Raw genomic sequence first — 13,521 nt, 5'->3', positions numbered from 1 at the left:
GTTGACAGAGAACTTCTGAAAAATTTTTGTGGTCAGGCCAATACCAAGCCTCAAAAGGCAATGTTGTAAACAAGGCACTCCTACGGTGCTAAACAACATCTATGTGCAAAACACACTGGTAATGAACTCTCTGAACAGAAATATGTCTTAGAATCATAGATATGATGGGTGAGACAGACCAAAATGCAGTAACAGTCAAAATAATCTGATAGTCCAAGTAAAAACAATGTTGTATGGCTGGCACTAATTCAAGAAGATAAAAATAAGAAAGCTGCATGAGCAGGAAGTTAGAGCAAATGATCACTTACTGAGGTTGTCTTGCTTCAGCCGCGTCAGGAGCGGGTCATTATCAAAGTAATTTCAGCTCTTCCTGAAAGATGACCAGTTGTGTTCTTCAAACAATGCAAAATCCTATGGAATACAGTCACTGCCAGTGACGGAAGTTAATGCTACATTGATGAAACCAGAAAGGCTGTAAATGTTTAGCCAGTCACTGATTATAAGCTGAAACCTTACTAAATCAAGAGTAGCTGCTCTAATTGAGCTAACTGGATGGTTAGAATAAAATGTCAAATGTCTATCCAAGAGTGGGTCACGTCTAATTAGCCCATCATAATTATTTAAGGAGATTTCAGTCCCCAAAGAAATAATAATATGCTTATCAATGACTTAATTTAGAAGTAGAAGCTATTAAAACCACACAAGCGATGAAAACATCGTATTTCTCCACATGGTGCAAATTCCTTAATTTTGTACCTTCGCAGAACTTTTGGGTTTTTTAGTATTTTTAAAGAATTTAAAGATATACAAGTTTTGATGTGTATTCATTTTTTTCCACTCAAAGTTATGGTAGGTATACTGGCCACCTGGAAAAAGCAACTTAAACCGTGCAGTAAGGACTATGCCTGTGTGGAACAACAGTTACATTATGAACACTTCCAAAGACACCACTCCGTAAAAAAAAAAATTCAGAAACAAGTTTCTTAAACAGTATTTCAGCTTTAATGGAGTCGGAACCAGAAGCCATCAGCACAATTCTGTACATCTATATACAGACTTTAGGGCATGACCAAGTATCTGTTACTTCCTATATACAATCAACTGAAATAATACAATGGAAATATGCCCTAACTAGAAAACACGAACATGCTTCTGCAAGATTATTTAGCTGGTTTTGGTCGCAGCCGTCGCTTTATGATTAGATGATCACTTTCCTTCTCTTTTTGTTCTACAAAGACCTGAAAAAGATGGTATTTCAAGAGTTACTCAGCATTTCTTCAGAGACAAATGGCATGTGCTTCTAGACCCATGTAACCAACAACATGTTTTTCCCCAGAAGCTGTTTTCAGAGCGAAGTTTGCCCATTATCTCTCAGTCAGAGGTCTCCAGGATAGAGACACCATTTTAGTGCATCATAATAAGCAACAAATCCTGGGAACATACACAATTCGATTTTTTGCCGAAACAAATACCAAAGCCCAAAGAAATGCGTGATCTCAAAGCAGCTCTCACTTCTAACCAATAATACTCATTTTGTTTTCTAAACACTTCATCTTTTTCACATATTTTAAGCTTAAATGCCTTTAGCTTTCTCTGTTTTTCCCTGGATTCAGTCTTTCCCTTTTTCTTTCACTTCCAAGCTTCTTAGTTCTTTTGCTCTGCATTTCTGTCATTTTCACCTTCCTCCTACGGACAGCGTTTTGCTTTCTGCCACATCCATTCATACAATTTACAGAAAATTCAATAGGATACCTCATCAGTATGGGCTCACTGTAGCGAAGGGAGGAAAGGGTTGAACAGAAGAGATATACTTCCAACTGAGCAAGAGCACGCTCAGCACTATCCTTACCGACAGAACCATACAGTCAGATTTCAGAAACAATACATCAAGTCCTGGCCTATAAGACTCTATAGGCTGGCTTAGACAGGGCAACACAATTTAAGCACACCCAGAAGGCTATCTAAATTGTGCTTTGGAAAAACATGGATGTATCGACATCCTAAAGTAACCCAAATATCAGCTGGGCATAAACTATCTTAGGCACTCACGTGCCCTGCAAACTAAAGGTCTGCAAGTACAATTAATCATTAGTGTTTCAATCTTGCTATTCCAAACCTATGGATCCCTCAATGGTCTCTATTTCTACTCTCCCTTTGTGCTACACTTAAATGAACACCTACTGCTGGAAAAACTAAGTAAGACTCAACTGCTGTAGTAGAGGAAAAAGTAACTCCCCACATACCACAGCTAAGATATCTTCTGATTGCTGTATTGCCTGTACAATAAGTCAGCAGCCAAACACAGAGAAGATAGGTGAGAAAACTGAGAAAATTAAGTAAGAGAACAGGAAGAAAAGACCAAAAGGAATGGTTAGGTAGAATCCCGAAATAAGTCAGTACTTTCAAACCTCTTCTGCAACTTGATCAGACCTTCAGGTTTGCTCCATCCCGCAATAGTTCATTTTAAGCAAAGATTATAGAAATACATTGCGGTGGACAGAAGAGTAACCTGTAATCACTTACCGAAGATGCAGGAATATCTAGAGGGCAAGAAATGTCAGCTGAATACAGCTTTCTCTTAGCTCGTTTTGGCTTGAACTCGTTTTCCTGGACAGTTTCTGGTTCTGCAGACTTGGGAGAGCTTATTGTCGCAATCAGCTTCTTTGCTGGAAGAAAAAAATTATCATAAATCAATGTCTTACTGGTTTTCTGAGCCTCAAAATTAATGAATAAAACAAGGTTTATTAAAAATAGTTTTAAAATGTAACAGATGTATTTTGAAGTTTAAATATAGTAATTCAGAAGTGGTATTTGACTTCCACGGTTTTCTATAGTTGGAAGTAGTTTTCGATAGCTTCAGATGCAGAAGCTTAAAAGACACATTTCAATAACACATTAAAAATCAATTGGGATTCAGATTTCACTGGGAGTTAAACACTTCAACAGGAGTTGAACAAGAGGCTTAACTCTGCACCAACAGAAGCACAGGGCATAGTCAATTTTCTCTATATACTTGTAGTTTTATCAAACTAGTACTAGATATAGGAAGAGACGAGCATATGCATATTATACGCTAGAAGGAAAGAAGAAATCCTGAACGATACTAAGTTATGCAAAAGAAAAAAATACAGGACATGGCAATAAAGGTTAAACTAGCTCAAAATTAAGTATTTTCAGGGTGGAATTTTGAGCAGTCTGAATTTGGCTTCCATTGATAGTGGTATAGTCCTCACGGAACCAATCTGACAAACTGGAAAACGTTAAAAATCCCACTATCATCACCTAGCCTGTCTTACAGCAGATAAGAAAGATGTACTCTGGAGCAAGTCAAGTTTTCAAGCTGGTAGAGACATCTTCATTTTAACTGTCCACATTGAATAACGATTGACCTTGTTTTAAACAACCAAATAACAGTGTCTTTTAGAATTTAAGGCTGGTGAGTCTTTGTGCCCTCTGCTAACTTTAACCTTTTCTTAAAAACACACTATCTCAGAGACCACGTCGTACTGTAGGAAAGAATAAGAATATATTCTTCGTTGGAAAGTTCTAGCAGTTAATCTTCCCAAGGCTACGCTTAAACTGCACGAAGTCCATTGATCGCTTCATAGTCAGTTTTTGAAGTCTTCCAAATATTTTAATGAGACACTGGCTTTCAGATTCTGTAGAACTGATCTTCCACTCCCACGTACATACATCAAAAGTTATTAACACAGTTTTCACAGGAACAAAGCAGGGGGAGAGGGAAGAGGTATTGCTCATAGAACAAGGTAGGATTTGGAGTTTGGATTCGGGTCTTGATTTTTTTTGAGCAGTAGGGCAAATTTCTGAAATTGCCTTTAACTGTTTTACTGTAATAAGAACAAAGTAACTCAGACATTGAGATTAACATTTATCACTGCTTTTATGATAAATTTATATGCCCATATTGCCCGCTGAGTCCTTTCATTCCGCCTGGTTTACCTTTCACACTTAACCTAACCTTTAGAACCGTGTGGTCCTTGCAACACAGACAGCCTTTTCTAGTCTGCAAGATTTAGTATAGCAGGCCCCAGTTCAGACTCCATTATTTCATAAACAAAAGAACAACTCAATGCAGTGACATATACACAATGTTGTTAATGCCATATACATATTAATAACATATACATTAATAGATCACAGTAGAAAAAAGCCATTCTACAACGCCCAGAGAACATGGAAAAAGCCTTATTTATTCTGTACAAACCTTTAGAGTGAAAAATAACAGGAGAATTTTGGAGAAAATCTCCAAGTTTTTGTAGTGTTCCATCTTTCTTTTTAGCTGACTTCTTACTTGAAGTAGATTCTTGTTTCCTTAAGGAGTATTGTTTTTGAAGTGGCTGGGTAGTAGACATCTGCACAGAAATACAAGATCCTTGTTTAAATTGCAAATTGACTTATTTTCAAGTTTAATTCCATTTTATTTGGCTTTAATGTTATTTTCAAGCTGACATTTTGGACTTTGATACTGACACCCCTGTTCATTACACCAAAGATATTGTGATAGCAAGTAATGTAGAAAAACTCATTTCATACCCACAAGAGAAAAAATGGTCAAAGTTTCACAGAATACGTTTAAGGGCATGAGCAACATAGGGAAAAGATAGATTATTTTTAAAAAACTAATTAGATTAAAAATTGTCAAGTATTTTATTAGACAAACTGTTCTAGTTATAAATAAAACAGGAGGAAACTGGTGGGGAAAATAAATCCACTACTACCCACCGTCTGAACCTTCCCAGGTTACTACTGAGGCTTAAAGTCAGCTTTTCATAATTGCCATGCATATAGATGATATGAACCTTAGTTTTACTTCAAAGGCATTGCCTTAACATCAAACACTAATAGTGTGTTCACCCTACTTTTCATAACTATTCAACGTGCACATCCTTCCCTTTTAATCATTGTACACAGCAGCTAGCACGCATTCTTGGCAAACACAGACTTACTCTCTGTGGTTAGCTTATAGAGTTCAGCTGGAAGACAACACAAGTGTTTAAGAATCCTATTCAAGTACATAGATAAGGCTAAGATACTGCTGCATAAGAACGTTTGCTCCTTTCACAAGTCCACCTTTACAGAAAACGCAAAACTAATTTCAACAAAAAACCAAACCGTTTTCTTCTTGCTTGTAGAAGGTGAATTAGCCATAGCAGGTTTCACATTTTTCTTGTTCTCGCTCTTCACAAAATCCTAAGAAAATAAGACAAATTTTAACGAGGATTCTTTTGAAAAGGACAAAAGTTATTTATATTACAGAAGTAGCTACTGTTTAAATGCTACAACTAACTCTAGGGAGGCATTGGCTAATACTACATAGAGGTAACTATTCAAATGTGAATGAAATGCTAAACAAACTCGTGGGGGGAACTAGAACTACCTGTAGTCAAATCACTCTGACATTTACTAATTTCTTCTCTCCATTGTTTCCTATACTTTTGGTTTAAGATATTTGACAAGTGAACACACAAATTGAAATTAATGCAATAAATTTAAATGTAAATTCAGTTTTATGGTGACTATAAAAACGGGTTGGTAGCACAGTACCATTGTTGAGCTGTCATTAAAGGGCATCTTCTATCTTGCGAAGTGGTGCCAAGACATTTCAGATTCCCGATAGCCATACCAACTGATAACAGCGTCAGAAAAGGGAAAGAGGATTTTGTTCTTTGTTTAAGTAGAGGGAGTCTCTGCAAAAGCTTTGGCTTGCTTTGTTTCTAGAAAAACAACGGGGTTTTGGTTTACTTTTTAAAAATTTGTGACAAGCAGTACATGGTTATTTTGGCACCACAGGTTTCCCCTCAGTCCTTAGTTTTACTGCAGACAATGTGCTTTGCAGTTTTAGGAAATTTTAAAAACAAACTGTGCCTTCAGTAGACTTGCAACAGAAAGTTACTGAATCATTTTATAACCTGTTTCTGTTTGGCATATGTAACATGGAAATAATATTTAAGAGTAACAGATGAATAAGAGAGAAATAAGATACTTCTAAGTTCAGTTCCATGTTATTGGAAGCTAAATGTTATCCTGTAAGGGTATGAACACGGACTATGACACTATGAACAGATTTAAATGGACTAGCAAAAGTCTCTCTAAAACCATGGATAACTACGTTAGATGAAATATATCCATCTGTAGATAAGGTTCAGTTCGTTTTCAGTGCCTTCAGAAGGGCTATTTTTACACCCACTTCTCCAGCAGCCTGAGAGACTGCTACTCTTGAAGTAAATTGGTTCAAGACACAAGAAGTTTAAACCAACTCTGGACATTATTACGGAACGAAGCGTTGAATTCCAATGAATTAACTTACACAGCTTTTAACAGTTACTTTTGCAATCCCGGTTTAACAAAAATGAGTTTACTGAAGTACTGATCAACGCTAATCACCGAAGTGACTATTTCCCTTAAGTATTTTACTAAGAGATTAAAAAAATATATATATCACTTGGGAATGCTTGAATAAGAAATGCTAGAGAAGCATCAGATATTTCATTCTCCCGATGGGACAAGCTCACTCCCTGAAAGAGATCACTTACCACCTAGCCAAATCATCCACAGGTCATCTCCCTCACACTCACCCATCAGCTTCAAAAGTCCTTAGAAATACAGAAATTCATAAGCCCCCCAAGTAGGATTACAAGTATGTAAGTACCACCACAACATGGTCCTAGGGTTTCATAACCTTTGTAAGTGTCTTAGAGAGTGTGGTATTGGTGTTAATGCTGATAAAATGCAGATGAAAGGAACAGGCACAGTTCAGGTAGGAACAGTAAAGATTTTTACCACCCTGAACTGCTGTGGGGCCCTAGTCTCACATGAAAACATCACTGCACGTTAAGAAGGCTGGAGCATATAACATAGCACAACTGAGGGAACTAAAGAAGAATTAAGGTCTTCAGAAACCAGGGACATTCAGGTGCTGGTGCAATTAGCTTTGTACAGTCCCTCTAAGTGCAAAAATGTCAAAGCAAACACAGGCTGGAGAAATAAAAGTCAAAGGAAGTGGTCCTGAAACTCTGAAATGCATTGATTAACTTGTAATTGCCTATTAGAATAGATTATAATTGATACCAGTGATTCCCTGAGCCAAAAGAAATAATTCTATAGAACTAGTCTGTAATCCCACAGTTCAGAGCTGGAGACTGGGGCAAACGGGACCAGCAGGCAGAGAGAAATGTAAACGGTAAGAAGTGCAAAATCAGGACAAGGGGCCAGAGTCTGGATAAATTGAAGTCTATGACCTTATTCAACAGAGGCCAGAGATCCATGACTTGTTGGGGGAAAATAAGGAGCTTTAAATGTACCTTAGGATCCCAGTGAGAATCGGAAGATAAAGATAGGAGTCCAACAAATGATCAGGGTAATATATTGAAAAACTGTACAACGTATTTTGTCGTTTGGTCTAGAGGTCATACCTCATCCATCTCTTCACTCCTTCTTTTCTTTCTTGACTTGGGCATTTTAACTGTAACTGGTGAGCTGCTGCCCTGGTGCTTCACCTCCATCTTATTGGGTTGCAGAGGTGTGAACTGGATTTCCATCTCTGGTTTTGGGAACCGACGAGTTTTTCCAGTTTCTGTGGACACTTCAGAAGAGTCAAGGACAATTTCTAAATGGTCCTGCAAGCATAGGGAAGTTTTAAGAAAACAAGTTTTAAAATCACTTTGAGTTAAAAAAAACCTGAAATACATATCCCTCCCCAGTGGATTGCAAAGTAAGCATTCCATTTTCCAGCTGTTAGTTTTCAGAACACTTACAACAGAAGTGAAGAAATCTACTTCAACTACTTCAACTTCAACACTTCTGTGTTTAACTTATTTTCTAACTTTCTAAAATTTAACAAAAAAGTTTTAACATTTCTATGATCACAGAAATCAATGTTTTCCTTGCTGAACTCACCCTGATACTTTGCTCACAAGTAGTTTTCCTCAAGGGTAGAGACAGCCAGTCACTTTTTCACCGCTAGCAGTAGTAGAAGCTTTTGAGAGAAAAGTATAATCCTTCTCTAGCGTATCTTTAGGGAGCTTTCCCTTCCTCTTCTACACTAGAGAAGCTAATTGTGTAAGTAACAAGGTCCGAGTGACAAGCTACAAGCCAAACTCAACCTATGAGTGACTACTACATTACTGTCTGTTCTCTGGAGGGAAAGCCAGCATTCAGGCAGCACCATTGCTCACAGGCTGAAGACCTCCTTGTACCTGCTTACAGCCAAACTGCAAGAACCGCAGTGAGGGTGCGATGGAAAGGTCAGTTTGAGCAGCTCCTCTTCCCCAGCAGCACTTACCTTCCACCATCCACCCAACCCTGTTTTTCTTTGCAAAACCAGCAAGGAAGTCAGAGCTGTGGTCTCTCCCCAGCTCCTGCAGCCCTGCGGCAGCAGTTCAGCTGCTGGCTAGCACACAAAAATGAATTCAGCAGCTGTTTGAATGAAACACGGAAGATGGGCTGCTGGAGTCAGTGGTGATGAGAAACGGCCAGTGGCTGCTACTACTGCTGCTAGTAGGATCCCAAAGAGTCTAGCTGCTGTTGCTTCCTATGCTGGCTCACCCTGAAGGGTACCTTCCTCCTCTTAACAAGGAAAATGATCAAAGCTCATGGAAAGCCATAAAAGGTGGTCACCACCTTCAACAAACAGGCTCCGGTGGGATTTTGAGTGGGAATACCAACACCACTGCATTCCCAAGAATGGAGTTGGCTCATAAAACCATTTCTCTTAATAACTGCTACTTCGTGAAAGAGTTAGCAGTCAGAAAGTTACAGGAATGGTTAGCATCATTAGCTAACCATAAATTGCACACAGGAATCCTGCAGTGGAAGGAAGCAAATCCAATTTGCCCTGCTGTTGCTTGTACATTTAAAAGGGTTGTTTGTTTTTTTTTTCACGTGACTTATCTAATAATCAGCCACTTCATGAGCATCACTGAGAAGCAAGTTTTCAGGAGCTCGCAGTTGGAGTCAGATATAAATTATTCACGTGATCATGTCATACTGCTTGTATTTCCACCAAAAGCCACTAAATCAGGTGATCTGATCACCAATAAAGGGATTTGCAGAATAAAACTTCAGAATTCTTCAGGCAACAGGACACATTTTCTTCCCTATTCTGCATGTAGCAAAACCCATACAACTGCACAAAATTTTCAAAATCAGAGTTTTATACCAACCTCACTCAATGAAGAGGCACTGCTAGGGCATCGAGATAGTGAATAATTCTCTCTAACTCCATCATATCCTACTGGAATACTTTGTCCAGCTATAGGATTAGTCTTGCTTTGTTTCTCCATACACTGTAAATATTTAGAATGAATAAAGATTATGCTAGACTGTAAACCTCAAAATATTTTGAGTGTTCTAAAGTTACAGCACAAAAGCCCAAGCACAGATGGCTAATGAACACCTGGGCTGAACGACGACACAAGTTTAAGTCAGTAACATCTATTCATGATGCGATCATAAGATCTCCCTGCTGGGTCTCACCAACAGCCCATCTAGTTCAGTATTCTGCCTCCAAGAATAGCAAAGGGAGATGCTATTTAGGGATAACGTGTGTGACCCTGGCACCTTCTGTGCTTTCCCAGCACTCCCAGGTGTTGCATTAGAAGTGTCAGAGAGTACACCTTTGCCTAATCCTCAGAGCATCTATTTATGAATATATTTATGGATTTCTACTACAGTTTTTTCTAATCCCTGCTGACAGTACCTGTTTCCACCACCTCCAGAAGGTCACTAGCTGCTTCATAGAGGAATATATATTTTGACTGTTTTGAAGTTACCTCCTGTTGGTTTCATCAAGTGCTGCCCAGTTCTTGCAGGATTTTAGGAAGGACAGTTCTGCCTTCTGTTTATCCACCACACCCACGATTTTGTAAGCCTCAGCCCCATAATCCTCCCGTGGCCTTAACCTCTCCTAATCGGAGTGCCAGCTTCTTACGCTCTCCTCACAAGACCGGAGACACATATCACCTTGATCACTTCAGTTTTTCTTCTTCATCTCCATTATGTCTTTCCTGAGAATTATTTGACTTCCACCTAAAGCTTTCCCCCATTCTCTTCAAGAATAACAGTTTCTCACACAATAATGCTGTTAGCAACCTCTCCTTACTGGTAACATCAAGTGTTGTTGCTACTGGCTTGAGGGAAATTCTTCAGCACCAACAGCTCACAATGATTTTTCTTTGTAAGTAATTTCATAGCAAAACCAACTAATTTTACAACACTTTCTCAGCTGCTATGGCTAAGCTGTGCAAAGCAGTAACCCTTCTGAGAGCTGTTCTGTCCTCCTCACACACCACAAGCTTTATCTATACAGCCCTAGCTGAATTGATGAAGTAGAAAGAAACGAGCCAGTCTTATTTGGCAGCAGACAGGAAAGAGATGAAGAGATGCATTTTGGCATTCAGTTTAGTTTTGCAACAAAAAGAGAATCACATCTTCCAGTGGCCAGGGGAGGGACTGCTGGAAATCTGTGTTCAGCCCGGTTCATTATTAATCAGCAATGGAGCCAGACAGCATTAATTCAGTTTAGCAGAACTACCTCATTAAATACTATTCATGTAGCACATAAGGGTTCAGTCAGAGTCAGGAGTCTCAGTACACTTGCAAGCCTTTTAACTGTTATTCAGAAAATATGCAAAGTTGATCTTTTCTTTGTGTAAACTTCAAATATTGGTTTGGTTTGAAGCGGGATGCAAGATACTGTCTTTTTCTGGTGAACCTGCTATATGGGCTGGCAGCTGCAATTACGGAATCATCTCTATTACCACATTATAGGTGATATCATGAAAGCTGTTTGAGCTGAAATCCCTTTAATGCTGACATAACCAAACTGAGATGACACTACAAGTTTTATGTCTTCAAACCTCTAGAACCTGGATTAGTTAAGTAGTTTTCTCCTCAGGTACGTAAGTTCTGTAATGTAGAAAGAGGTGGTGTTGTACTGAAGCACTTTTTTTCCTGCATGCGAGCATGAAAGAGGGAGAGAAAAGGAATGAGCATGAACTAAGAACTGAAGATACTAACTACGAAGAATTCCAAAAAGTAACTTTAGAGAGAATCCCAACGTTGCTGAAGTATATACTGAGAACAAAACAAAATCAAAGTTGTTAACAACATACCATCAGTATGTATTTTCTATACACAGAGCAAACATACCTCCGTGTTTACAGACTGATCTATTTTATCTTGTCCTTCTTCAGGTAAAGGTACTTCTGCCAAAGACTGAAGACTTTCATTGTTAATGCCTTGTTTCAATTCCTTTATAAATTCATCTTTCTCAGCCAGCTGTTTTCTTAGTTGTTCTATATCGGTTTCCTCACCCTAATAAACACAGCAAAAATTGCCACAAATTGCAGGACTGACAAAAGAAATTAACATATGTATGAGCGTTATTATAATTACTTGCTAGCATCAGTTTTGGAATTGCAGGCCAAAACAGTCAGCTATCGAACAAAAAGCCAATAATTTCATGTATGAGTGGCCACTATTTAAAGTGAAGAAGTATCATACAACAGCCTGGGAAGATGTAGAGTTACAAGAAGTTCAACTCCCATCTGTCTATGAAGACCTAGGTGCTGTGAAAAAGGCATCAAATGTGATAGTTGTTTCAGATTTCCAGTCCAACTTTGCAATCAAAGGATCAAATAGACTTGGGTGTTTATTTGAACTACTAAATATTTTGAAACTTCAGTTACTGTTACAAATTCGGTTTAAAAAAAAGAACATCAGTGTTTAAGAATCAAAAATAGAGCCAAAAATGCAAAAAGCAAGTATAGTGCTTCGCAGAATCAATGAATAACAACAAAAGAATCACATATGAACAAGAGAGAAAGATGACCTTTCCTCCATCCTTTAGTGCGGCTTGTTTCAGTTCCGCTATTTCCTTATCTTTTTGTGTGATGTTAGAAGCCAAAGTCTTGAGCTGTACTTCCAAAGCTTCTACTAATTTGTCTCTTTCTTCACGCCACTTTTGAAGATTGTTGTCCTTTTCAACCAGCTGTGCAGCAAGTCTTTCCTAAATGGGGAAAAAACAGTGTGTAGAAGTGGCGTTCAATTCTAACCTATCTGAACTGTTCTGATAGTTGGATTTTGCATGATTGGTACTATTTTATGGCGTTACTAAACTTGAGAGCCTATGTAGATCTTAAAAAATTCACACAGAACTAGTTTCACTACAAATATGCAAAAGCAAACCATGCTTCACTTAGAAAATCTGTACCTATAGGTATACTCGTTGTGAAGAGAATTTTGGTAAGAACCACTACTGTTTGGCTCACTTTGTGATTTTACTTATAACAAGTTTCACACAAGCAACGTCACAAAGTGAAAGTAGTCCTAAGCTCCTAGCGTCCTCCTGTAGTGTTTGCAGGTCCACATAGCCATTGCTAAATACTTCTAGATGCAAACATAGTTTTAAATTGTACAGATTCATGCAATTATTTCATATGCCTACAAAATTACAACCCTGATGCTGTCCAGCAAACAGGCGAGGTATCTGCCTAGTTATTAACTATCAGTCACTAAACTTTGGAAGCGATATGGGAGCAAAACCGTTAGCATTTTGAGTATTTTCACTCTACACCTGGAAAAAAACTTTTTTTCTTTTTTGTTAAATTCTTCTTGCCTTTTCTCTTCCTTCTAAAGCCTCCTAGGTGTTGGGGTTTTTTGGTGGTGGTGTTTTTTTTTTTTTTTGGGGGGGGGGGGGGGGGGAAGCTGTTGTTTCTGGGTTTTTTGTTTTGGTTGGCTTTTTTTTGGTTGGGTTGTTTTGGTTTGTTTTTTTTTGGAAAAGCCAAGCAACAAGTCTTGTTTTTCAAAGCATGTTTTCTTAGCTTAACTAGCAATTCATTTAAGTGTGGGCTACTTGTTGGTGTTTTACACACAAGATGAAGTCTGAAGAATTCTTAGCAAGGAGTGGCAGTCATAGGATAGAAAGGAACAGACATGTCAACTTCCATTACTCACTAAGCTTTTGCATTTATGATCCTCCTATTCTTTCCTTTTCATATTGAGAAGACTCCTCTAGGCTTTGCCATGTGATAAAGTGAGGGACTTGGACAAAGGCCAGCTACCCTCAAGTGCCCACACTGTTATCACTTGACATGATGTTTGCTCTGTACTAAAGACTTGCACGAGAGGACTCTGCCGAGAACTCCAGTCACTTACAATTTCTGCTTGTTGCTCTACATGACGTTCTCTGTCCTCCGCAAATTTTCTCATTTCTCTGTTGCGATGGCTCTCAGCTTCTTTTACTTGATTTATGAGTCCCATTTTTTCCTCCAGCCACTTCTTTCTATCAGATTGATACTTTGCCTCATTTTCCTATTTTAATGAAACCAGAAATAAAACCATAGGCAGAGATTAAGCAAAAAAAAAAAGATGTCTTAAAATCCGGATTACCATTAAAGGGATTCCTTTCCAAAAGAGAACAGAAATACTAGCAGTTTTACTCCAGCATATTCCCAAGTGCAAGTATTACACACTCATTTGTTTTCCTCTATTGAAAAAAAA

The 13,521-nt window shown here is 38.3% G+C and overlaps 1 protein-coding gene across 4 annotated transcripts in view; it reads right to left on the bottom strand.

Annotated features, from left to right (window-relative positions):
• Nucleotides 1–979: 979 nt before the first annotated feature.
• The window catches only part of KIF20B (kinesin family member 20B), a 44,368-nt gene continuing 31,826 nt past the window's right edge, over nucleotides 980–13,521 (bottom strand). For 2 of the 4 annotated variants that reach the window (XM_064463762.1, XM_064463761.1), the window contains exons 27-35: nucleotides 13,177–13,332; nucleotides 11,852–12,028; nucleotides 11,170–11,334; nucleotides 9,183–9,305; nucleotides 7,434–7,637; nucleotides 5,134–5,211; nucleotides 4,226–4,373; nucleotides 2,524–2,666; nucleotides 980–1,238 (exon numbers count right to left, since the gene is read on the bottom strand). In XM_064463762.1, the coding sequence (XP_064319832.1) occupies nucleotides 1,161–1,238; nucleotides 2,524–2,666; nucleotides 4,226–4,373; nucleotides 5,134–5,211; nucleotides 7,434–7,637; nucleotides 9,183–9,305; nucleotides 11,170–11,334; nucleotides 11,852–12,028; nucleotides 13,177–13,332 (1,272 nt within the window). In that variant the 3' untranslated portion in view covers nucleotides 980–1,160. Of the gene's footprint in view, nucleotides 1,239–2,523; nucleotides 2,667–4,225; nucleotides 4,374–5,133; nucleotides 5,212–5,565; nucleotides 5,736–7,433; nucleotides 7,638–9,182; nucleotides 9,306–11,169; nucleotides 11,335–11,851; nucleotides 12,029–13,176; nucleotides 13,333–13,521 lie in introns of those variants that run through there. The other 2 variants (XM_064463763.1, XR_010374938.1) reach the window with 2 other exon arrangements.

Source organism: Phalacrocorax carbo, chromosome 12 (assembly GCF_963921805.1).
Source record: "Phalacrocorax carbo chromosome 12, bPhaCar2.1, whole genome shotgun sequence".
Lineage (NCBI taxonomy): Eukaryota > Metazoa > Chordata > Aves > Suliformes > Phalacrocoracidae > Phalacrocorax > Phalacrocorax carbo.
Note: the sequence above shows the minus strand (reverse complement) of the source record. Positions and strands in the feature narration are given on the sequence as shown.